The following is a 23,641-nucleotide window of genomic DNA, read 5'->3' on the forward strand; positions in this document are numbered from 1 at the left end:
ACCCCGAGTGAGGAGACATCTGCGCCGCGGACGGCAACCTGTGAAACGTTACTGTGATCATTTAAACAACCATGCTGATACAAAGACATCCTGGGAGCCATCCTCCAGTCCACATTCTTCAAAACCAACCAACAGAGCTGACAAAGAGTCAAATAAGTCCCCTGGACCGTCAGCAAAAAGCAGCCGTCCTGATGGGGCCAGAGACATAGCTGCTCCAGCCAAGGAACAGCCCGACAGTTCTGTTCTACACGACGACGACCATCCAAACAACCGCCATGTGCCAATTTCCAGTGACAATGCAGGCCCATCAGCTGACTCTGCACCAACCGATGGAGCCACAGCTGTCATCCAAATTGACACTGATGCCATCAAGAAAGAGCATCGCCGCTATAATGCATTTCACAAGTTCTTCCGCAGAGTGCAGAAGACACTGACTTCCATCTTTAGACCGAGAAAGGAGCGATCCAACTCAACTACCCAACAGCCCACCCACTTGCCAACTGCTGCTCCACCCACACAGTAACCACCCCCCCGTCCACCAACCCCAAATTTATCAAGACTCTTCATGTTACCAACCTGAGCCCGGTTCTGCCAGAGGTTTCTTCCCCTTAAAGGGAGTTTTTCCTTGCCACTGTAGCACTGAAGTGTTTGCTCTTGTTGGGTTTCTCAATCTTGGTGACAAGAGCTCTTAACTTATCTGTTGTTGGAACTGTCTAAGCTATAAATGTCCAAATAAAAACATGAACATTATTTAGTGTTTCTGCTGCTTTTTGTTTTATTATTATTAACGTTTTTGAATGAGTCAAATGAAAACAACAGTAATTGAAACTGCAAGAAACGATCAACAGGCCAGGGGCCACACCTGTTTCTAAGTTTTGGGGCATGTTTAGGCTGCTAAGAAGGTTCTTGTTTAGGTGAAATAATAAAGACAAAATCCAACAGATTCAATAGGGCTCTCAAACAGTCGAGTGACAAGTCAAGATAAAATAATAATAGCGCTATTTCAAAGTGCAAAAGAGTCTAAAATAAATAAACGGACAAACTAAGGCCAAATAAAAGTGTGTGCCTTTCCTAATCAAGCCCAATAAATGACCAGAGAAAAAAAGAACAAATCACTCACTGAGATGACTTGTTACTCGCGCGTCATACAAAATATTAGTTCAAAATGAACGACTCGTTCACAAACGACACACCACTAGTCTCCAAATCCCATTGCCAGTATCACGATATAGCGTTTTATATCTATGAGGCAATGTTCAGCAATTTGCGCTGGCAATAAAAGCTGACTGAAAAATAAAGTGTGTTGCTGCAAAGGCAGACACTTTCTATCATTACCTGTCAGTGGTGCTGACTTAGAGCAGCTGCCGTGCAGTCTGTGTGTGTGTTTGTGTGTGTGTGTGTGTGTGTGTGTGTGTGTCTATGGCAGGGCCAGACATCAAACCCCATCAGCTGAAACAGAAAAGGTCATGTGCATTGCTTGTGTATGTATTCTGGTCAGCGCCTCATGATTCTACGTGTTGGCTTTTTAAAGTTATAGGAGCACACAATGTTCTAAAACGTCACCAGAAAATAACACAAAAGATTTGGTGCCATCGCTTGAGAGGGCGACTTCCAGTTCCTCCTATCGCAGTGTTAGGGGTATATTTATTGAGTAAGTTCCTATTTGTTCACCACTGTTCAGTTTACTTTCTCCCAGACCTTTAAAGACTAAAAACAACTGTTTTAGAGAGGTGAAAGAGAAACATTAGCAATCACAAAATGTGTGAAGAATCCGCCATTCAGATACCCATTGCAGGACTTTGCTGAGGCAACATCTACCCCCATTGGTGACAGGTAGGAACTGAATCCTGCAAAAGAAAGCAGAAGAAAGTCAGGGGATAATATAAATCCTAACTAAACCCTTTTCCAGTTGATTCATTGAATTTGAGTGTTGGCTACAACTTGGACACAAAAACCTTTAAAAATGTGTCCAGCCACCCATCCATCATCTATTCTGCTTGTCCTCCAGAGCTGCAGATGGGCCGGAGTCACGGATTAACCTGAACATATAAACACAGAAAGGCTCCATGTGGTGGTTGCAAATCAGTGAAATGCGTGACCTTTTCTTTCTTTGTCTCGTAGGGTCAAGCCTCTCTCCCTACAGTCTCATGTGACTTATCCAAGATTCCAACAGAGTGCATTAAACCTGCAGGACAGTTAGCCATGACTTATATAAATGTTACCATTTAACTCAATACAATGTCTGCATATTCCAATATTTATTTCAGGGTCATCTATCTAAATAAAAAAATTATATAGGCTGTATATAATCCCCAACAACGTCAGTCACACCATGCAAGAAAAAATCCTTTTGAAGCTGAGGCCTCGGTTCTGGGTTTATTATCATCATATTTATTAGATTGCACAACATAACCTACAGCTGGAGACTCCTCATTTTCTAATTTTCATTCAAATGTAATAAATCCTTTTCCCCACAGGGTGGCAGTAAATGCATACATACTGTGCAACCTGAGTGGGAAGTGTAACTGACTGAGCTTTCCGTTATTTGACCCATCTCATTTTCAGTCATCTGACTGAAGCAATGATGTGAAGCCCTTGATCTTGATTATAAGACTTGATGTTAAACATTGACAGCTCGATATCAGAGAGAGAAACATAGAGGGAGGAGGAGGGGTAGAGGTAGAGAGTGGGGGGGGGGGAGTTCAATTCAATTCCAGTGCAGATCAAACATAGAAAAGAGTGGGAGAATATGTCTAATAAGCCAAAAGGCAGAAGAGGAACATTACTGTTTTGTAGCCACATGAGGAAATTTGCCTCTCAGTATTTTGGGGCTCATATTTCAGGCTTGACATTAATAGTAACAATGACAATGGATCTTTCCCTTTGAAATCATGACGTCAAAAAACCTGTGCACATTTTTGGGCAGCCTATTCCATATTCAAATACATGGTATAGAGAAACTGAGGCAGTAGGATAAAGACTCCAAAAGCCACGTTTCACCAAACATTCACTTCTGAAGTGGCATTAAAAGATTTGGTAGGTTTATCATGGCACCTGCTGCTCAGGAGGGTAAAAGGGAGGAATCCAATTTTCTCCACTGCTCCAGATATTACACTTCTTTGTGCTAATTCAGCTATCCAGTAAGTTGGAATGGGAATGTGGTTAAAGTTTTATGCAGTATGTCGTTACCCTCCATTCAATCCTGAGAATAAAGTATTTCATTGGATTTCACGAGGTATTAAGTACACAATCCCGGTAGAATGTTATTGTGAGACAAGATGGGGCCTGAATGCAAAGCAGTTCGAGGTATAGTGAGCTGAGGAGATTTTTATTGACAAGTGTTTTGCCCCATTGAGCTGATATTTCAAATAAGAAGACCATGTAAGGTTGTGAGGCGGTCAGTTAGAAAACTGCTGTGAAGCAAAGGGCAAGCTAAAAGCCAAAAGGCTGAGAATAACTCTCGCGTATTTGCGCAGTTGTGTGTGCTGTGAGTGAGAGGGAAGATGAAGAGGCTTGGACACAATCAATAGCTGAGTCCGGCTCCCCTTTATATGTGTGCAGCAGCAGCTGCTGCGGGGAGACAACTGCAAGAGGATGACGACTGATTTCTGTGGAATGAAAAAAATAATAATAATAAAATAAAATAAAAATAAAAAAGTCAGGCAGTGCTGGGATAATTACATTTATTTGGGCCGCAGTTTGAGTTTGTCTTTGAATCCCTGTGCCACGACATTAGACATGCTGGTGTGAACAAGGTCAAACGACAAGGACTGGCTCTGTTCATTTCAGCTCTGTTTGGAGGCAGAGAGGGGGGCACTTGAGATTTAATAAGAGATATACTTTAATATTCATAATCTCTGTTAAATATTGCTGCCATGACCCATCTGTGAGATGTTCTAGCTCTTGTAATTTGCAGCCTGATGAGAGCGATACAAATATTAGCCTGCACTGTTTCACCCAAAGAAACACAGTTGACCACACTTCTGTGGTCATATTTGAAATGCTTTGTCTGTGACAGCGGTCTACGTGAAGTGTGACTTTTCTCCCATAGGATCATGGTCGAGTACACCTCGTTAAAACCTTCCTGAGGGGGATGATCATTTCATTGTCGAGCACACAAAAACAAGACAAAGCACTTTGTGTTCCTGTGTGGCAACACCAGACTGCAGCTGTCACCTCTGACATCATCACTGAGGCACATTGGCCCTTCTTTAGGTGGCAGTGTGCCCCCGTGGTGGTTCAACAGATGGCACATTTGAAGAAGAGCCTCTACGTCTTTGCCCTCAGAAAAATCGAGATCAATCAGCTAAGTTGTTTATGAATATAATTTCAAACTTCTTAGATCTACCTAATCAATCAACCCCTCTTCTTTTCTTAGTTTCTCAGAGTAGAAAACACACACACACACACACACACAAAAGCATAAAAATGGACACAAGGATGTTGAAAATCTTACAATGTATATAATTGACACAAGATTTCAGGTACAACAGCAAATGAGACATTTGTATTTTTTCGACCTCTTTCTGGCATCTATCTTGACCATTGGCACAAACTCTCCATAGATTTCTGGTAACAACAAACTTGAAGTAAATAAAAACAAGAAAATGAAATGTACTTTTTATCCTCATAAATTGGCACCTTACAGAAATGCTCCCGATACTCAACACAGTGTAGAAAAAAAGTTGTTTTAAATGGTCGGATAATCAGCTTTGCATTTTTCCTTTTGCCACCTGAGGTAATAAATGAGGGCAGGATTGAGGTGCAAAACACTAATTTGAGATCAGCGCTCTAGATTAAACCTTTCTCCTGCTCCCTCTTGCATTCAGGGGCTGTGTGTTTACACTGTTTCACTGTAGTTGAAGAGGGGACGTTTTCCTGGGCCATATCTATCTGCATTCACACATCTCCAATCAATAGTCGTTCCTGGAAGGTGTTGACTCACGCATCGATTGACCATCTTGTGATGTCTTTGTGCAGACAATGCCGTTTATTGGCCTCATAAAAGTGCAGGTTTTATAAAAGGGACGGGGACTTGAGCACCAAATTAATGGGATCGTAAGGTGAAGGAAGAAATAGAAGGGGTGGGGACGGTGACGGTTACAGGGGCGGGGCGGGTTTGTGCAAATTTCAGCCAATGACATTGTGAGGCAGTCAGTGAAACTCAAGTTTTGAGTCGAAAGTCGCAAGTTGTCGTTGAATTGGAATGTCACCATGAAAGTTGGAGTCATTTCTCATGCTTCACCGGGCATTTTGTCTTCATTCACATTCAAATTGAGATTTTTTTTTTTTTTTTGAGAAATGGTTACAGAGTTGAATGTCGAATATCATTATATCTGTCTTTTGAAATCTCAAGATTGACCCCAACCTTATATAGAGTGTCAAAGGCAGTCACAGGCAGATTTCGTTAACCAGGGACTAAGGAGAAAAACGCACGTCCGCACATAAACATGCATACACAGAGCAACGAAGCAGTCATTAATAAAGCATGTCAAAAACTGAAAATACCATCAAAATAACCTGTCAAGTAACATACATAACAACAACCTCAACCTCCAATTTCCACAGCAGCAATTAAGCAAGTATCTAAGAGATGTGCTTGTCCAACTTTGACAGAGCCCAAAACTACTTAACTGGATCTGCAGCATTACCAACCGTCCTGTGTGTATAGATCTCTTTTTTTTTTTCTTTTTTTTTTTCACAAAATGAATTATAGTGGATTGTCCCAGTGTACAACTGAAGCAATGATGTCCATCTTTTCCCTCCACAGTCCATTTCTCTTTAACATACAACAGTGACAGGTAAAGATTCCATCAATGGAGATTGTGAGTTATTACAGTAGTAGGTTGAAAATACCAGTTTGGACAAATGAGCTACATTAATCTCCCATTGCTGTCAGTTGAATAGCACTCTAGCATACAATGTTAGTTGATACATTTTAATACATTTCATTTCTGTGGCATCCAAACAAGATTTATAAAGGCTCTATCGTCCATCCCCTCTTTTGCTCAATCAAGCCAAGACAACTACACACATTCACACGTAAACACACTAAAACATGTACACACGCAAGCGTTGTCCCGTCGTACTGCACACAGCCTTCTTAAATGAGAGCTTTGACATTTCTTTCAATTAAAATGTGGTACATGTTTCCTTCCCAGTGTTTTCCTCATCAGGAAAAGCCTTGCATTGTGTCTCCACAACATTTCCACTAACGTTGACACATAATGAAGCACTGTGTCATTGTCATATTGCCTAGCCATCATGTAGAAGCATGAGGATCGCTTTAAAGGTCATAATAACTGATGAGCTGGGAGATGGGTAGAGGGAGTCGGGGGTGGGAGGAAAGAGGCACTAATATAGAAAAGTTGCAGTAAAATGAAGGTAGATATGAATACACTATGGCAGATGATGAGGGTATTAAGAGTTAAAGCATACAATGATATGGCCACTATAAAATTGCAATACCGAATGGGCTCTTTTCTCCGGAAAGCGACAAAGAAGCAATCAAAAATATGTACACTGCTGTGTCTGCCATCGAAACAGTCAAACAAGTGCGCGGTGTGACTTTGTGATATGAATCTCTGCTGCAATTAGACCAAAAACAGAAGACCATGCAGATTGCAATTATTATGCTACTCACAGAAATACTGGGCCTTTGCGGGGAGCGCACAAAATTATGCATGTTATACTTTTGTTCAGCGATACACATAAAAGAAATACTGTAAAAAGAAGGAAAAAAAAAAAAAAAAAAAAAAAAGAGCGCTACATGACAGCCACATTTCTGCTTTTGTGTGGATTTCTGTTCTGCTACACGCTTCCGAAACCATGTATTGTCAATCCTTTGCTGTGACGGCCATCTTAAACCGACCTCCCTACCCACCTTCCAACTCCACATACGGCGCTCTATAGTGGGAACCTGTTGTCATCGGAGACTTGGCCCGACCTGGCCCGACCTAGCACGTCTTTTGCTTACACCAGACTGTCGAGTTGATCAGACTCTGCCCGCAGGGTTTGGTGAGAGGAGGAGATGTGCTTAAGCAGGGAGGGGGGTCGGACCAGAGGGAATGTAGGGATGAGTGGATGGATGGAGTGGAGGATGGTGGGTCATGTTACTCCTTTATTAGACAATGATGTCAGTGTGAATGTGATGACGGCTATTATTACAGCTTGAATGGGAAAAAGTGCTGATGTGTAGGGCTCTCATCTCTGCTGTTAGAAAGTGTGTAAGTGTAATGATATTACAGGGCTTAACGCATCAAGAGGCATGGTGGGTGTGATGTCCAGATTATCCTCCAGTTACAGTAATTATCATTATATTTGATCTAATTTTGTTTAATCACTATAAATATTGGGGGTCTATCGTGAGTTATTAATAAATAAATAATTCTACTGAACGCGAGTGCTGTTATAAGAGAGTGGAAATAACAAATACGTATCTGAGTGCCACTGCAAAGCCCCGCTCTCCCTCTCCCCATGGTGTCAACACCAACTTACTGTTAGCTATAAAGTCTTACACATGTCTTAGGTACAGATATAATCTCAGAGAAAGAAAAACATTAGATGATGCAAAGACCAGCTCTAATGGTGTCATAATATAGCAAGAAATAAAAGACCAGAGCAGAACCAAAACATTTATGAATAGTTGTCATTCCATTTTGTTCTAATCCAAAACCAAAGCAAAGTCCATCCAAGTTATTATTTTTTTTTTGTTGTTGTTGTTCTTTCCGTATACTTGTTTAGTTTTGGCAAAGTAACTAACCCCCAAACTTCTCCCACATCCCCTTTCAGACTCTTCCCAACCCCATGTCCCCAACTCAGTCCCAGTCGGCAGATTCCCCATCAATTATCGCCGGAGCAGTAACATGAGCAGTGAAAGCAGGTAAATAGCAGTGCAGGGGAGGTTCTGGTTGGCCGAGGCTTTCACCCTCTTGTTCTCTGGAGGGAGGGGGTAGCGTCTTGGTGTTTCAGTGACGAGGTCGACAAGGCGTGGGCCTCGGGAACACATTTCCTCAGTGCACATGCCACTGCCCGAACCACTGACATCGTCACCTATGGACAGATAGTTAGGGTATGATCATCTGTGTATATTTCAAATATTAAATGTACTATGTTTACACACTATTTGCTTATCTACTAGCACAAAATATATGTTTGACTAACTCAGGTATAAATCCCAGAAAATTTGTATTATTTGTACTGGTACAAAATATGAAAAAAGTCACTTTTATTTATGAAGAGCATGTTTTTATACCTTCATCTTTATTTCAGATGTACTCCCTGGGCTATTTTGAAAGCATTTCTATGTACTTAGATGTGCACTGATGTACAGAAACTTAGTTGTTTATTCCCTGTAAAGTCGAATTTTTTTTTTTTTTAGAATTTTCTTCATTTTGACTAATTTTCTTTGACTCATCAGTGAGTCATCTGCGAACATGCTGTAGAGACTTGTGGGCTGTGGAGGTAAAAATACACACTGGTGTCCTGGAAGTCCACGTCCTGGCCATTGAGAGCATTCTTGAGGCGGTGCGTCATGATCTTCAGCTGCATTATCTGCTGGCGTATTGTCATGTCTGGCTTGGTGATGTCGATTTCCACCTCTGGGTTGTTGATTTGACTAGCCAGGCCATCGCCCATCACCTCGGGAAGGTACCTGGAACACATGAACACAGGAACACATGTGAAACACAGTCTGAAATCATCTCATCACAGTTAATAGCAGTAGCCTACTATAAAAAGCTGTTTTGACTAAGGTGAAAAGAACGAAAGGAAAAGGACCAGACTGGAAGTAAAAGGAATGGCTCAACAAGCAGGAACCAACCAATGTACCTCCTGGTAAGGTATGACAAGCGTTTTTGTGATTGCGTGAAAAAAGCTGAAATATAATCCTTGACCAGAAAATATGATTCACAAAATGATAAAATTAACCAATTCATATACGTTAGCAGTATTAATGTAAAGTTTAAAAAGTTTAATATTAACTAACATTAGCCAGCATGAACTTCTGGTCAAAGCAGAGCAAATACAGCTGAAACAGCAGAGCACCAAGTGCATTAAATTAAGCATGAATAGGTTTTACTGCTTTTCTCATTTCAAAAAAAGTCTAGAAGATCAGTTAGATGTATCAAAAATTTGTACCAATCTTGGAGGATATATTTGCAGTAATGAATGGGACTGCTGGTTTTGTTGAACAGTTCACATACCCTGTTAAATTAGTTTTAAATAGGTGTTTTTAGATTTAAATATCCTACCTGGCACGGTTCATGCCGTTCCAACACTTGTCCTCGGCCCCTGTTCCAGTGGCCACTCTGTCACTGCAGAGCAGATTTGGAAGAGAAACCCAGTACGACTGCAAGTCCCTCAGTCTTGCAGTAACATCAGTCACCTGAGGCAAAGACGATGAGAACAGATTTGTCAGCTTTTATTCTTTGCCCAAAATCACAGCTTGATGGTCTGCCTGAACAGCGGGGAAAGAAAAACTGCTGCTGCCTCAAAAGCCAACTGCAGTGCTTCATCACCAGAATCATTCATCCTTCCATGAATTTATTCCCATCGTGTAAAGGTGAAATTAACAACAAGAGGGGTTTAATTGAACCATGATGAGCAAAGGCTGCAACGTCACAGCCTCCACTATGAATGGAACAGATCAGGCCTTTAGAAAGTCTTTGAGGAGACTCGGTCACATAAATGCTTACCAGTTTTTGTATTGTAGTCGAACTGGCGTCCAGCTTGTCCTCTACTGTAACCCTGCCACCCTTCATGGCATCATCAACTGCTGTGCTGCTGAATCCGCCTTCTCGGATGTTGCCACATGTCTGGAACAGCTGGGGGACGGGAGACATTGAGGAAAAGGCAAGACAGACATAGAGAAACAAGACATCCGTGAGTGACATACTAAAGTAACAAATAAAAACATAAGTCGCATTAAGCCTACAGGACAGGTGACGCCTCAGTGACCCTTGATATGATGGACAAGATTTATTATTTCCCAGTAACTTTCCTGCTCTCTTTTATTCACGTTACTTTATTTCTTATGTCACACACCTGTACACGAGAAGGAAAGGATTTAACACAGGGGTTAAGTAAACAAACTGACTCACCTCTCTTCTCCACCATCAATATTTACAAATAATGACTCAAACTGCAAGGCGTCTAAAAAGTTCTGGAAACGTTACTCTCTCCGACCACCGTATGTATTCCATGCTCTGGATCATTATTGGTGTCGGTGTTGCTAAGACTGAACCCTTTTAGTTTCTTATCTATGCAGATGTTGACCTAAGGGAAAACTAATAACCACCAGTGGTGCTGATTATTTGAATGAAGAGTCAACAACAGAATCATTCACACGCAATGATTCACAGCTCAGAGACTGCTTCTCCCTGTGGGGGTTACATTTGTAAATAGAGCTCAGGGAATACAGTAAAACTGCAGTCAATCTGTCATCCAATCTGGTTTGCTTAGAGGAGCCTCCACCCTTTAAACCTTCACATGTAAGAATGCAATGTTTGTCTACAAAGCCTTAAATCAAGTCTGTCGGTACAGAGTTGCTGTGTTGTGTGGTTAACAGCTGGTTGAATTATTTAAAAAATATAGCATTGACTGGTACAATTCTAAATACACATGCGTGTTGTGAGTTTTTACTAGGTCTACCTGGCAAAGTGAGTGTTTTTATGGGGTTTGTACATCACACGACATATGGCTTTTAATGTAAGCAGTTTGTGTAAATAGGAGATAATCTGCCCCTCGGTTTGTCCTCCATAACACGACGCTACGGCCATCAACTGACCTCTGAGGGATCAACACAACACTTTCCCCTGGAGATGAAGATCAGAAGCTGAAGCTGTGTGTGATTACCATACTGAAGCAGGTCACAGGCGGCCCGCCAGAGTACGGCTTACCTCAGGCCATCAGGATCGTTTAACAGGAACCCAGCACAGAAGATGCTTTTGTCGATTCCATCACCATCTACACAGTTTTCCACCTTCCCCAGATTGCTCAATTGGATTTTTAGAGCTGCCGGTGTCTTTTAAGAATCATAAAAAACTGTGGCTGAGACAGCTTTAAGCAGTGAAGTAAATGCTTTGCTGATGGTCTCTGGCATGACTCAAATCCCTCAGTTGAAATCAGGAAAATGGAGTTTAGTAACAGCATTGATTTGGAGGCAAGGTAGGTGTTAAATGTACAAATAAAGTGAGGGCAAAAAGCTAACATGGTGAGCAGAGGCTCAGGGTCAAACCCATGTGTTGTTTGAGTCTGCATCTAGATGAATTCAAGGTAAACACAAGAAACTTGTGCTACAAAAAAATGGAGCCGACTCAGTGACTAACTCCCTTAACTTAACAACCTACGTACCCTGAAGATAACTATAGCTAGCCCAGTGAGAAGATGTATGACAATGTATCATTAGTTTGCTAAAATATGTTCTTGAGACAGAATATTTTTTTTTTTTGTTCCTTCTCCTATTCGCAAAGATTTAATGCCATGAATATTTTAAAGCTCCTACATTTTTTTCTGTTTCTCCATAACATTAAATATTCATGACTAAATAACCAACAATCAGCTAATCGGTTTTATTGGAACTGCGTAGGCGTGCTTTAAACAAATAAACAAATAATCCCACAGCTGTCAGTTTAGGTTACAGCATTTTTTGAAGTCTGATTTGTGAGTGCATTGAGTGACGCGCATCACATCAAGTGTTTTCTGAGCTCAGCACACATAATTATAGCAGAGGGCCACAGGGAGTTTGTCGGACTTCATGGTTTATTGCTGTTTGTCCTGACCTTATATACACAGGTGTGGGCCTTTCCTAAATTATGTCTGATGAATTCAGTTTTCTAAAGATGGACATCTGTTCCACAGCAAAAGATCAGAGGGTGAATTTGGCCAAACGGCAAAAAAGAAAGGAAGAAAGAAAGGTACTTTTGCAGAAAATAGCAGCTTTTGACGTAAATTGATAACCGCTGCTCACACCTGATAGTTGTGCTAATAACATAAATGATGTCACCTTATCACCTTATTTAATATGACACACACGGATGGATGGTGTCCCTGAATGTGAAATGATCACATTGTGACAAAAAAAAAAAAAAAGACCACCATATATACTGACACAGCAGTCTAATGTCTTTTCAGTCTGGTAATGGTCTGCACAGGTTTTTAAATTGTGTCTTTGACCAGTTCAGTAGCCATGTGCAGAGCAGTCAAGTTTAATCTGAGATCAGTACTCTTCAAATATTGTAATATCAGGGATATTCAGGTGTAATGCTGCTTTAGCTCTGTATATGTCTGGATTCAGGATTTATTTTTACCAGCTTTGTAAAGCTCTAGGTATGTTCTGACCTTGCTGTTGATGGTCTGTAAATTTTCATTCATGGTCATTATGCCTTCTGAAATGCGAACTGGAAGGGTGAGAAGCACGCTATCCACACCAGATGGGTCATCAAAGCGATCCGCCACCTGCATCATGGTTTCTACAAAGACAGGAAGTAGGGTTAGCATGAACTTTCATATTCGTTAGGGTTGGTTGAATAATTCAACTGTCCAAAGTAACAATTCAATGTAAGATCATGTTGTTGGGTGAACGTCTGAGCCCACCTGCCAAATGGCGCCACTCGGTGTTGAGGTCGGCCTGGTTGGCCAGACAACCCTTCATGACATTGCTGCAGTAGTTGGCACAAGGTCTGGCGGAGGCCATGCCCCGGCAGTGGGGACAGTAAGTCATCCTCATTGTGGCCCGCATACACTCCTGGCTCAGCTGCACCTGAGGTAGCATGCAGACAAGAATAAATGTACACCACCTGGATGAAAAATGACTGTTTAGTCATACACATATGATCTAAGAGTCTCAAAGAAAAAACTGTTAACAGCTGTACATTTCATGACTTCAACTGTGAAAAGCTCTGTACAGAGGAATTTAAAAAAATAAGTCAAAGAAAATCGTTTAGATTCAATAGGATGTGAAGATGTAAATTTCTTTTGCCAGACAATGACAGTCACAGAACTGTGGGAGGTCACCTCCTACGGTGACCTTTTTTTCAATTTGCACTAGACATTCAGCACAGTTTCCTTGGAAACCACTTTGGGAGAATTCGTTTTTTGTTTCACATGCGATGAAAAGGCCCTGACATTCATACAAGTATTCTCAGCCCCTCACTCCATCCCTCCTGCCTCCTCCATTTCCCTCTCTATCCCACAACGCTGCTCCCCCTGGAAAGAGCCTTGATGCATGAAAAAGTGAAACTGGGTTAATACCAGTAAGCTCTGTTCACAAGAGAGAACAACTATGCATGCAAAACCTCAGGAAGTGTGTATCTGTGTGTATGTGTGAGAGACAGACAGAGAGAGAGAGAGAGAGAGAGATGGAACGAGCCCAGCTACGCATACAAAGCTCCTCTAAGCTGACATCTGGGCCAGCCTGATGCTTTTCCTGGAAATTGTTCTCCTTAACAGCAAAGTCACAGTTAAAACCGGGTTTTAACAAATATACAGCAGAAAAGGAACAACTATAAGGACCAGGTGGGAAAATAACATTTCACAGACCTGTTAAGCTTTTTGGATTCCAGTCCCTCTGATGGGACCGGGACAGGACATGTTCCTTTTCAGACAAAAATGAATTCTCAGGAACTGATAGATATAATCTTCTTAACAAAGTCAGCTCCCCCATATATTTACTTCATGGTGTAAGATTTGTATGGCAGTTTTTTGCTCTTTTTATAATTTATTTCATCTCCCACAGTTAGTCGTATATATTCATATCAATATAAGGCAAAAGCAGCTCATTTCAACTTTAAATTAAATCTAGACTTCATAAGGGGGCAGCATATAGAGAAATAAGTGACACAGAACAGTAACGACCACGTTCCAAGGCTTCATCTCAACCCTTATGAGACATGAGTCAGCTCTTGCACTCCTTTTCTGCCCTACCGCTCATTAGCTGGGGGATGAGTCAAGGAAAATGGTTTTTTGGTGAGGGGAGAGAAAAAAATTGAGGGAAGTGCGCTTAGATAAGTGAGGAGAATGCCTGAAAATGAGAGTGATAAGGGGATGTTAAAAAAAAAAAAAAAAAATTACAACATCCACCATGGGGTGTTGGCAGGGGAGTGGAAACAATTAAATACTCATTACAGAAACAGCCACTAATTTAGTTTCGGTTACATCATCCATACAGCATTCATACTGGGAATCCCAGGCAAGACTAAACAGACATTAACTGCTCCAGTGTCGACAACTTCCTAAGTAACCTTTGAGCTGCGGTGTACCAGACACTGTGAGGGTGGGGCTGACAAATTAGACCCAGGATTATTACTCAAGATTTGGGTTGCAGCCAACGATTGTTTTCATTAATGGCCAATTTGTTCTTGCTTTTCTTGAAACAAAATTGAAATGAAAACAATCAATTAAACTCAGGAGTACGGGGGAACATCTTCAACACATTTGATTTGCCCACCCAATAGTGAGAGTTAATTCAGCTATACATTAAACAGGAAAAAAAAAACAAAACAAACAAACCCAACAACAGCCGTTCATCACTTTTTAGAAAGTGGATGTGGATGGAAGTTCTGCTTCAATGATTAATTGCCTATCAAATTGTTGATGATCTTTCTAGACAGAGCTATCATCTCTTGATTAGCTGCATTAATGAAGACACAGTGTATGCTATCATATTAAATATTTACACACACCTCACTCACGCTGGCCTAATTCGAATCAAGTTCTACGTTTGAATTGCCCTCTTTGGTGTTTACAGGCTCTTTGGCCTGTTTGTGTTACATTTTAAACACATATGGCCTGGAGCATCATGGCCTTATCGACACGCGTCACCTATCTCTCTTTTGGCTCTTCTTTCCTCTGTAATTAGAATGGATATGTGAGCAACTCCTCCCCCCAATGTTATAGCTCCAACTCATCCAGACTCCTTGCCTCCACAGTGAGCTATGTTGTGCGTGGCCTACTTCCTCTACTCCTCTTCCAGAGGGAATAAAACAGTCCAGAAAAAGTTAAAGATACAGCAACTGGTGCAGCCCAGAGGAATTAATATTGTACCAGAAGGAAAGACTCCATCTTATATCTGAAATCCCTTTTCCTATCAAATAATTATTCCGTTTTTTCATGCACTCTGCTCTCCTTTGCTCTATTCCGAGCCTCCTTTTAGGTTCCTCTTTCATCACGTTTCACTTACATCTCCTATTTTTCATGGCTAATCAAACTAATGCATGGCAGAGATTCATGACATGTTTTTTCTAAGTTGACAGCAAACGCAGACTTCTGCGGATGACATTTGGAGTACACACTTACACAGAGAGAGCTGCGTCTTATCCTCTACTGCTTTGCTCTCAAGCTGTGTAATAGCTCCATGAGCAGCATGGAGTAAACATCTTCAGTCACTGGGCCCTTTAAGTGGCAACACATAGCTATAAATAGGAGCAGTTGTCTCATTAGGGCCTAATCAATCAAAGTTAGAATTACAAAGGAAAAGAAGGGAAAGCTATGATTCAAATTAGTATATGAAGCTATTCACACTAAAAGGAGACAAAAGACAGCGCAGGACAGAGCTCTGGGAAATATCAACAGAAATGATGGAATACAATTTACAGGGAGAGGAAGGAGGATAAACTATTGAGGGACCAGAGAGGATGCGGGAGTTCATCACAGCCTTTTCTTAATCTTCTGCTCTAGTTTTTTTATTCACTTTCTTGTTTGTTCCCAGCACAAACCCACTTCAATCCGTGTAAGTACAACATGGAGCTGCTTGTGTGCTGATGAAGATATCAGTATGATCTGACACACAAATTAGAAATTTGAAATCGAATATGAAATTGAACAGTTTACTAAAGCCTGTACTTAGTGTAATCTAATTGTACTAAACCAACTTTGATTTGCATGACTCAGAGACAAAAGGGCAGTGCAGTGCTATCGACCAAGTCTGGAAATTCCCTTTTACAGAGATTGATCTAATGTGCCAACTGTGATTGTTCTTGCTTCTTTTGCTTTCCTTAAGACTTTTGATGTGTATGCAAATAGGACACACGCTAGCCCATGACCTAATTCTGAGTGGCAGCTGCTCCAGTGCCCTGGCATTAGTGCTGGGATGACATTTTGCAATTTTGTTAAAAAAAAAAGAAAAAAAAAAAAAAGTCAAGCATTATTTGCACATTTTCTCCCACCAAGCCAGTTTAATGAACACATTGTTTACTATTCCTCTACACAACCACAACAGCATCAGGTGAGAAAGTAGCCACATGGGGGAAATGTTCATCACCATTGGAGGGGAATGATTTTATGATGAGTTCTGTGGATTGCGGTATTTAACGCTGGCTATCCACAAGAAGAAGGTTGTGGGTTCGGTTCCTGGCCTGGGGCCTTTCTGTGTGGAGTTTGCATGTTCTCAGCGTGCGTGTGACGGTTTCTTCCAGGTAATCTGGTTTCCTCCCCCCATCCAAAGACATGCATGTTTAGGGTCATCGGTGACAGTAAGTGTGAGTGGTTGTCCCAGGGTGAGCTGGGAATGGCTCCAGTACCCTCCACGCCCCGGAAATGGATAAGCAGTTGAAGATGAATGAATAAGTTGTGTGGATGTGTGTTTGCGTTGCATTGTGCTCACGAATAGAGAGATGCTTATCACTTAAACTGTAAAACCAGAGTCCTAACTCACTCTGGCCGACCCAGGGGCATAGCCATGTGCCACAAATCACAAAATAGCAATTTCAACATAATGTGCAAGCCATGATAATTTGAAGCCTCACTCAACTCTTTGCTTATGTCTAAGTCAAGTACTAAATGTCCACAGCAAAGTTATGCTAGCAATATTAGTGCTATAACTCCCGACCAAAGAGTTTTAGCTGTCACTGCCATGCTGTGTCTTTGTATTCACCTACTAACTTCTTTGCTGGATGAACTGTGTTTACAGCTATCCCTGATCCCTGATTTTACCCTGCTGTGGCTGTGGATGTGTCAGATTTTGCTGGGCAGGCACTTAATTGACATATCCCCAAGACCCCTGAGGTGCAGGTTTGAGATGCTGCACCTATTTCTGGACCAAAGAGTACCAGAGAAAGATAGCCTAGGGCAGGCGTACGTACCATCCACAGTGATAGCAAGAACACCAGAGTGAATAGGAGACGGATCACATAGATTCTTTCTTTGACATGTATCCACATGTGCGGCCATGCAGTCACACAGTCTTGCTTTTGGTCTTGTAATGCTGTCATGCAGTCCGGCCTTCTAACAGTTCAACAAGGTAATTGTTTGCATTTTTCAAATCCAGTGCAGCGTTTGTTATGTCAAAGGATGTATATATACTCCCAGCCAAAAGTATGGACACTCTTTCTCAAATGAATTCACTCAAATGAATAGGAAAGTGTCTTTTGACTGGTAGTCTATATCTCAAAGCCTGACTGGAGATGTTTTTCACTGCGGTATAAATGCTGACTACCCCTTTCAGGAGTTTGAATAATTATTCAGTCATGATCTGATCTTAACCTTATTCTTGCCTTTTACACAAAGGAGAAAATTTCTCTTGGGAGATATCAAACCTCCACATGGCCTTTTTCAGTGCGGAGCCGGCATTAACTGTTGGTGCAAGGGTAGATTTTCTGAGCCTTACCACATGAAGCCCCTGGTTTCCACCAAATTGATCTGCCACAGCTTGACCTAATGTACACAGAGTAATAAAAAGGGGCCTGTGTGCGTGCGTGTGTGTGTGTGTGTGTGTGTGTGTGTGTGTTAGTGTGTAGTCGGAAGACTGGTTATTTCAAAAGAAAGACAGCCAAGCCTATCACAGAATAAAACCAATTAACATGCAGTGTAAGGGAATATTAGCTTTTCAGAAGATTGGACAGCAGTTAAATGTTACATGAGTCAGTAAGTCCCTTGCATCAAAAACATTAACTTTAAACTGTGCATAAACGGGAAAATAATCTAAGGGAAGGAGAGAAACCCGAGTTATGTGCAGATGGGAGGATACCGCGTAAAACTAAGAGGTAAAAACATGTGAAAGAAACTGAAGATTTGAAGGCCTTACCTGGGACACCTTTCGCACCACCTCCCCGCTGACAACCAGTCCCTGAACAAAGGAACGTGCTGCTACAAATGTGCGCGTGACCATCATCTTCATGGCACGAGGTACGTCTCCGAAGGGCCGCAGTGTGTCTATCTGCTTGGACACACACTCCAGGTAGTCCTCACCTGCAACCAAGATACACGAGCAAACGTTTTTTTGCTTGCTTGAAACATAAGGCAATCTCTACATCTATACAAGCAGAATGAAAACGATATTATCACAGACGATGCCAAAGCCAGGCCATGTTTTGTGCTCTATTTTACCTATGTACACTTCTCAGTGATGTGAAGAGTGTTTTCTGTTAGTGATGCACTGTTAATCCACAAATTACTTCATAATTTGGTGTTCTACAAAAGAAGCTGGTCGTACTTATGGAGTATTGCCTGTTTGCGTGGTAGAAGAGCTTCTCCAGCAGCCTGGCCCAGAAATCGTTGAGCACATCTTCCAGGTTGACGTTGGCGCCTCGATAGTAGTGCCTCAAATCCATGTACAGCTCAGAAAAGACCTGTGAGTTCCGGACATATAAAGCCCCCCAAGTCGCAGTGAAACTCTCCTGTAGGTTAAGCGCAGAACGGTTCAGCAACTCCAGGAAGTAACCTGAAAGAAATGAAAATGAAAGGTTTTAAAATAATGCAGTGCCTTTGAAGCAGAGTCACAGCGTCAGCAACTACGCTGTGTGGTATTTTTTTGTTCTGTGCCAACGTTTCCCTTCATATCTTCACATTATTGTTCAACCACAGTACATACAGTGCGTTCTGCTCAATATAAATTTAAATGTAGGGTTAGGCAAAAAAAAAGGAAAAAAAAAGAGTCAAAGTTATTAAGGCAAGATGTTTCAGCCTCTTGAGGCTCTAAAGCTGCCTGTAAATCCTTGTTGACTATTACAGCATTTCATGCTGGAGCAATGATGGTGTAAAAAAAGAAAATGGAAAAACAATTTTTTTTTTTTTTTTTTTTTTTTTTTATACACACTTTCACTATCTTATTCTGTCTGCCTCATGCTACACATCGACGCTGATTCATACTGTCAGTGAACCTACAGTTTAAATATGTGAGGTTGTCGCTCTGCGGGCTGTCAGAGATTTGACAGCGCTTCAGAGAGCACTATATACTGCTCCGAATGAGGATTTACAGATATAGGGTGCAGGCAGACGCAGTCATGCACACAGACAGGTAAACATAGTGGCAGACCGGGAGAAATAAAAAGCTGAAGATCATTGAAGTCTGATGGAACGAGCGGGGAGTGGGAAAACAGACAACAAATGCCAATCTTAATCCCATGTTTCTACTGTTCCATCCACCTGATGTTGGTGCATGAAGGAGGCACAGAGCAACAAGATTTTTACTATATAAAGGAGTCTAATACAGGGCGGGCTAATAATTACAGCCTCTGCAGATTGAACATTTGGTTATTTTATGAAAGAGTTATGTCGGTCTACATGACTGGGCAGATGTAGCTCAAACTGGAAGCTCATTTTATTCCATTTCTGGGTCATCAACCCATCCTGTTTGTTGTCATAAATCCCAGTTTATCTGTGCCTAGAGGCACAAACATTTTTACATCTGTTTTGTGTATGTAAACAATATTTATAAATGAGACTCCGCTTCTGCCAAGAACATAACAACAGAGGGTCCAGCGCAACTACATGTTGCGGCCATCAATCCATTCAGGCCAACACCTGTATTTCTGTGTGCACGTTTCTTTGTTTCTCTGGCTCTGTGTGTATTAGCGTGCTTGCATGTGTGTGTGTGTGTGTGGCAGGAGGGGTAGAAAGCTTTGGTCGGCTGGAGTGTTTACTTTGCAGGTGTCTTATCTCTGCCTGCCACCACCCCAGATCAGGTAGAGACGAGAAAGGGCGAGGTTGTGGCCTCTCCAAGGGAAACCCTGCCTGGAGTTTGCTTATTCCCCAAAGCAAGCTCAACACAAATATTCACCACACGCATGCCATGTCCTATTCAAACAAAATACAAGCGCACTGTGTTTTCAAACAGATTCTGCCGACAAGAACATATAGAGAGGTGTACAGGAGCTATAATGCATCACTCATCATGCGCAGGGCCTGAAGACAATCACAGCGCTACAGCGTTACATAACACATTAATATGCTAAACTCATCCTGACCCGTCTGCGTAGCATTATCTAAGCTCTGGCCTTGCTGGATATTGTATCTCTGGTGTTTTTTTAATGAGCAGGAAAGCAGAACAGTTTCAGCACTGCTGTTATTTGCTGCTTTCTTCTGGCATTTTCACCGACTCCGAGCTCAAAGGTCTAATCCCATCGAAGCCATCGATTTGAAAAGATGTATTTAGCAGTTAATGTTACCAGAAAAGGAGTCCAGTGAGGACTCTTTTTTCCTTCTTCGTACGAAGACAACTGTGCTGAGACACATCCATCATCATATATTCTTGGTTTCGCTACATTTAATGGTCATTCTGTGGATTGTGACTATCTCGAAATGATTACAGTATGTCCAAAATATGCACCGGGCTCATCTTGGAAACATCAGGAGACATTGTTCAAGCAGTTTGTTTTGATTTGGAAAGTTCTATATCGTGACATATCAGGTTAAGATCCTTCATCTGAAGCCGCAGTCTAGTTTGATGCCATGACCAATTGCCCTCTGACACATCCCTAAGTTGGGTTTATGCCCAGAATGATGTCAGTTTGAATTATTTCTTAGCCAGAGTTGTAGTGATGTAGACAGTCATGCGCTTTTTGATGTTTGCATTGCATTTGAAATCGCGCCACTGCTTTTCCTTGCTTGTGTGTTACAAACTAGTGCAATAATTTTTCATGCTTTCTACTTCCGACGCTGTATTTCAGTGATTTTGCATGCCGCATGTCCAGCATTTGTTTGGTAGTGAGACTTCCTGACTGGATGACACATCATTCCCCTGTTCACTGACCTCCTGCCAATCAAACTATCTGCAAACACAGCACCGGGCCAGCCCCGAAGTACCAGGAGAGCTACACTCACATACAGGCCAACAGACGACGCGATCGTACTCCCAGTAGTCAGCAGAAAGACACACAGAAACGTATGAAATCGGCTTAAAAGCAATAGCACATTCACATGCACACACTAAAACACCCACATTTTATCCAAGAGTACAGAGTGACAGGCACACAGACAGGTAGGTGATGTGTTGGTGCGGCCTTGCTTTTAATCCCCATTAAAATTCATTCCTGCTGTCATACTGTAAACAATCCCTTAAGTCTGTCTGACTCAAATGGGCCTCAGCAGAAAATGGTGCATTCGTGTAATGAAATGTGTTTTATATTAAATGAAATATCCACATTCCTGTTTATAATTTCTAAGGGTTTGGGGGCTTGATTTTTTTTTTTTTTAGGTGCTCAGAGATCATCAAATATAGAGGGCAGACTTTGGTAAATGGCACCATGCTGCTCAGTTCTCCTCTGCCCTTCAGCTCAGTTGAATAATGATCATTATTAGTATGGCACAAAGCCCTTGTGTGTTTTTCTGGCTGCAAGTGTTTTTGTGTGTGGAGATGACCTTTTCTTCATCTGTTGGTGTCTCCCCGACACAGGGAGCCACAGGCCCACCCCCTTCCCCCACCCCACCTTTCTTGCACTCGCTCCCACAATCCTGCATCATCCCTTGAAGCCTAACCTCCACCTTCTCACTCCAAACGTAAGGCTCTCCAGGGAAGGAGTGATGGGAGAGGGCACCTACTTGTTTATTTCTCAGCACAGTCCCTGTGATGGCGACCAAGAGGTTAGCATAGTTTTACTGCAAGAGACATGAGGATACCATAATATTACTCAATTTATGTATTAACTTATAAGTACACCTGAATATACATGATATGTAAATGGAATATTATATAGTATGCATAGTTATGTCTGCTGAAGTTCAGTCAGAAATACAAAAGAAAGAAGCAGGACTATGAGGAAGAGTTCAGACTTTTTCCAATTTATAACCGAGAATTACAAATTACACGCTAACACGAACTTATTATGACTCTTTCTCTGTCGCTATAACCATGCCAGATGGATTATACTTACTTCTACTTATATTTATAACAGTCATCGGTCCAGGACAGGGCTATAACTCAGTGGAGTTAGTTTTGATGTATAATGTATAATTGTGGAGCACGGTCATTTGGTTTGACAGTTTAATATGTGACTTTGTGTATAATTTGAACTATTTTGTTATATATGGATGTTAAAATTTCCACTTTGATATCAGGATTATATTCATTAGCTCTACTTCACAAAACAAGCCCAGTGACGGCCCACTCTCAGTTCGAAGCATTAGAAAAATTTTGGGACAGTCGGGTAAATCTCAGTCACTGTCTACCTCTATCACACTCCTACATTTGTTTTCAATCCTCGTCTTCACTTTTAACTCATGCATGCGCACACAGGCACCCACATCCGCACCCACACCCACCCACACACACGCACTCTCTTACAACAAGCTAAGTCAAGCGTGCGTGTCTTAATGACTTTCTTCCTGCGGTGCAAGGGGAATTAATGATTTCATTTGTAATCACTCTGAGCTTCACATCCAGGCCACCTTGACATGTCAGAGGCTTATTTTAACTCTATTTCTACATTCTCTTACCACACGGTTTCTAAATCTGGTTAAACACATGCACACACACACACACACATCAAAGTGCTCACACTAAAGCCTGTATACCATAAAATTACTCTGAAGTATTTCAATCTCTGCTGCACTCCATTGGGCTTTCACCGGTCAGTACAATGCCTTACTTAGAGACAAGTAGCCACTACCTCCATGTGCCATCTCGCTCTCTCTGTCTGTCTGCTGTGTGTCTATCTTTAGTCCTAACCTTTCTTGCTGTCTCCAGTGTGTGTCAAGTTGTGTTATTGACAGAGGAGTCTTTGTAACACTGAGGCACCATTGATGTTCCCCCTCTTTGCCGATCACTCTTACCGAGTAGTTGGACTGATCCCAACTAACTTTCTTACACAGAGATATTGTGCTGCTCATCCCAGTGTGATCTAGTGTTGCTCTTCTCAGGTCTTAGTGGGCTCTGGAAACCCAGCCATTGTCTTATAAGATTGGGAATCATATCAGTGGCTTGAACAATCTCATCTCAAATGTGGTTGAGGGAAGCGTATGTAGGATGGTGTGCATTGCAACTTACGTCATCTGAACACCCCTTTATTCACCCTTCCCCTTCTATTAACTTTTGGTGGTGGCCATCAGGGGAAATTATAAAATAAAGTTTGTATCTAGAGTTAGTATTTGATTTCTTTACTGTGGAAACCTAATGGTGCAAAATAGCATTTTCTACAAACTCTGTGTGAAGATATGAAGGGCTTATTTAAAAAAAAAAAAAAAAAAAAACAAGTTTCAGTTTATTATACACTAATGAAAACATCAAATTCTATTTTTTATAATAGACCCATCTAAATCTTACACAATAGCCATTTAAGGCATCACAGGTTGATAAGAAACGCATTCTTTTATGATTTGTCTCACTTTGTATTTGTTTCCTCCAGTTGGCAGTTAACATTTTCTCACATGTGGAGGGAATTTTTCAAAATGTCATGGGACCGCGCTTGAGGACTGAGGAAAAAATGTGTAA

At 41.5% G+C, this 23,641-nt stretch overlaps 1 protein-coding gene across 2 annotated transcripts in view; it reads right to left on the reverse strand.

Annotated features, from left to right (window-relative positions):
- Window positions 1-5,220: 5,220 nt before the first annotated feature.
- gpc1b (glypican 1b) overlaps window positions 5,221-23,641 on the reverse strand; it is a 58,744-nt gene continuing 40,323 nt past the window's right edge. The window contains exons 3-10 of one of the 2 annotated variants that reach the window (XM_029524165.1): window positions 18,428-18,655; window positions 18,020-18,183; window positions 12,595-12,760; window positions 12,340-12,470; window positions 9,696-9,824; window positions 9,252-9,385; window positions 8,478-8,653; window positions 5,221-8,052 (exon numbers count right to left, since the gene is read on the reverse strand). In XM_029524165.1, the coding sequence (XP_029380025.1) occupies window positions 7,847-8,052; window positions 8,478-8,653; window positions 9,252-9,385; window positions 9,696-9,824; window positions 12,340-12,470; window positions 12,595-12,760; window positions 18,020-18,183; window positions 18,428-18,655 (1,334 nt within the window). In that variant the 3' untranslated portion in view covers window positions 5,221-7,846. The remainder of the gene's footprint in view (window positions 8,053-8,477; window positions 8,654-9,251; window positions 9,386-9,695; window positions 9,825-12,339; window positions 12,471-12,594; window positions 12,761-18,019; window positions 18,184-18,427; window positions 18,656-23,641) is intronic. The other variant, XM_029524164.1, reaches the window with a different exon arrangement.

Source organism: Echeneis naucrates, chromosome 17, assembly GCF_900963305.1.
Source record: "Echeneis naucrates chromosome 17, fEcheNa1.1, whole genome shotgun sequence".
NCBI classification, from domain to species: domain Eukaryota; kingdom Metazoa; phylum Chordata; class Actinopteri; order Carangiformes; family Echeneidae; genus Echeneis; species Echeneis naucrates.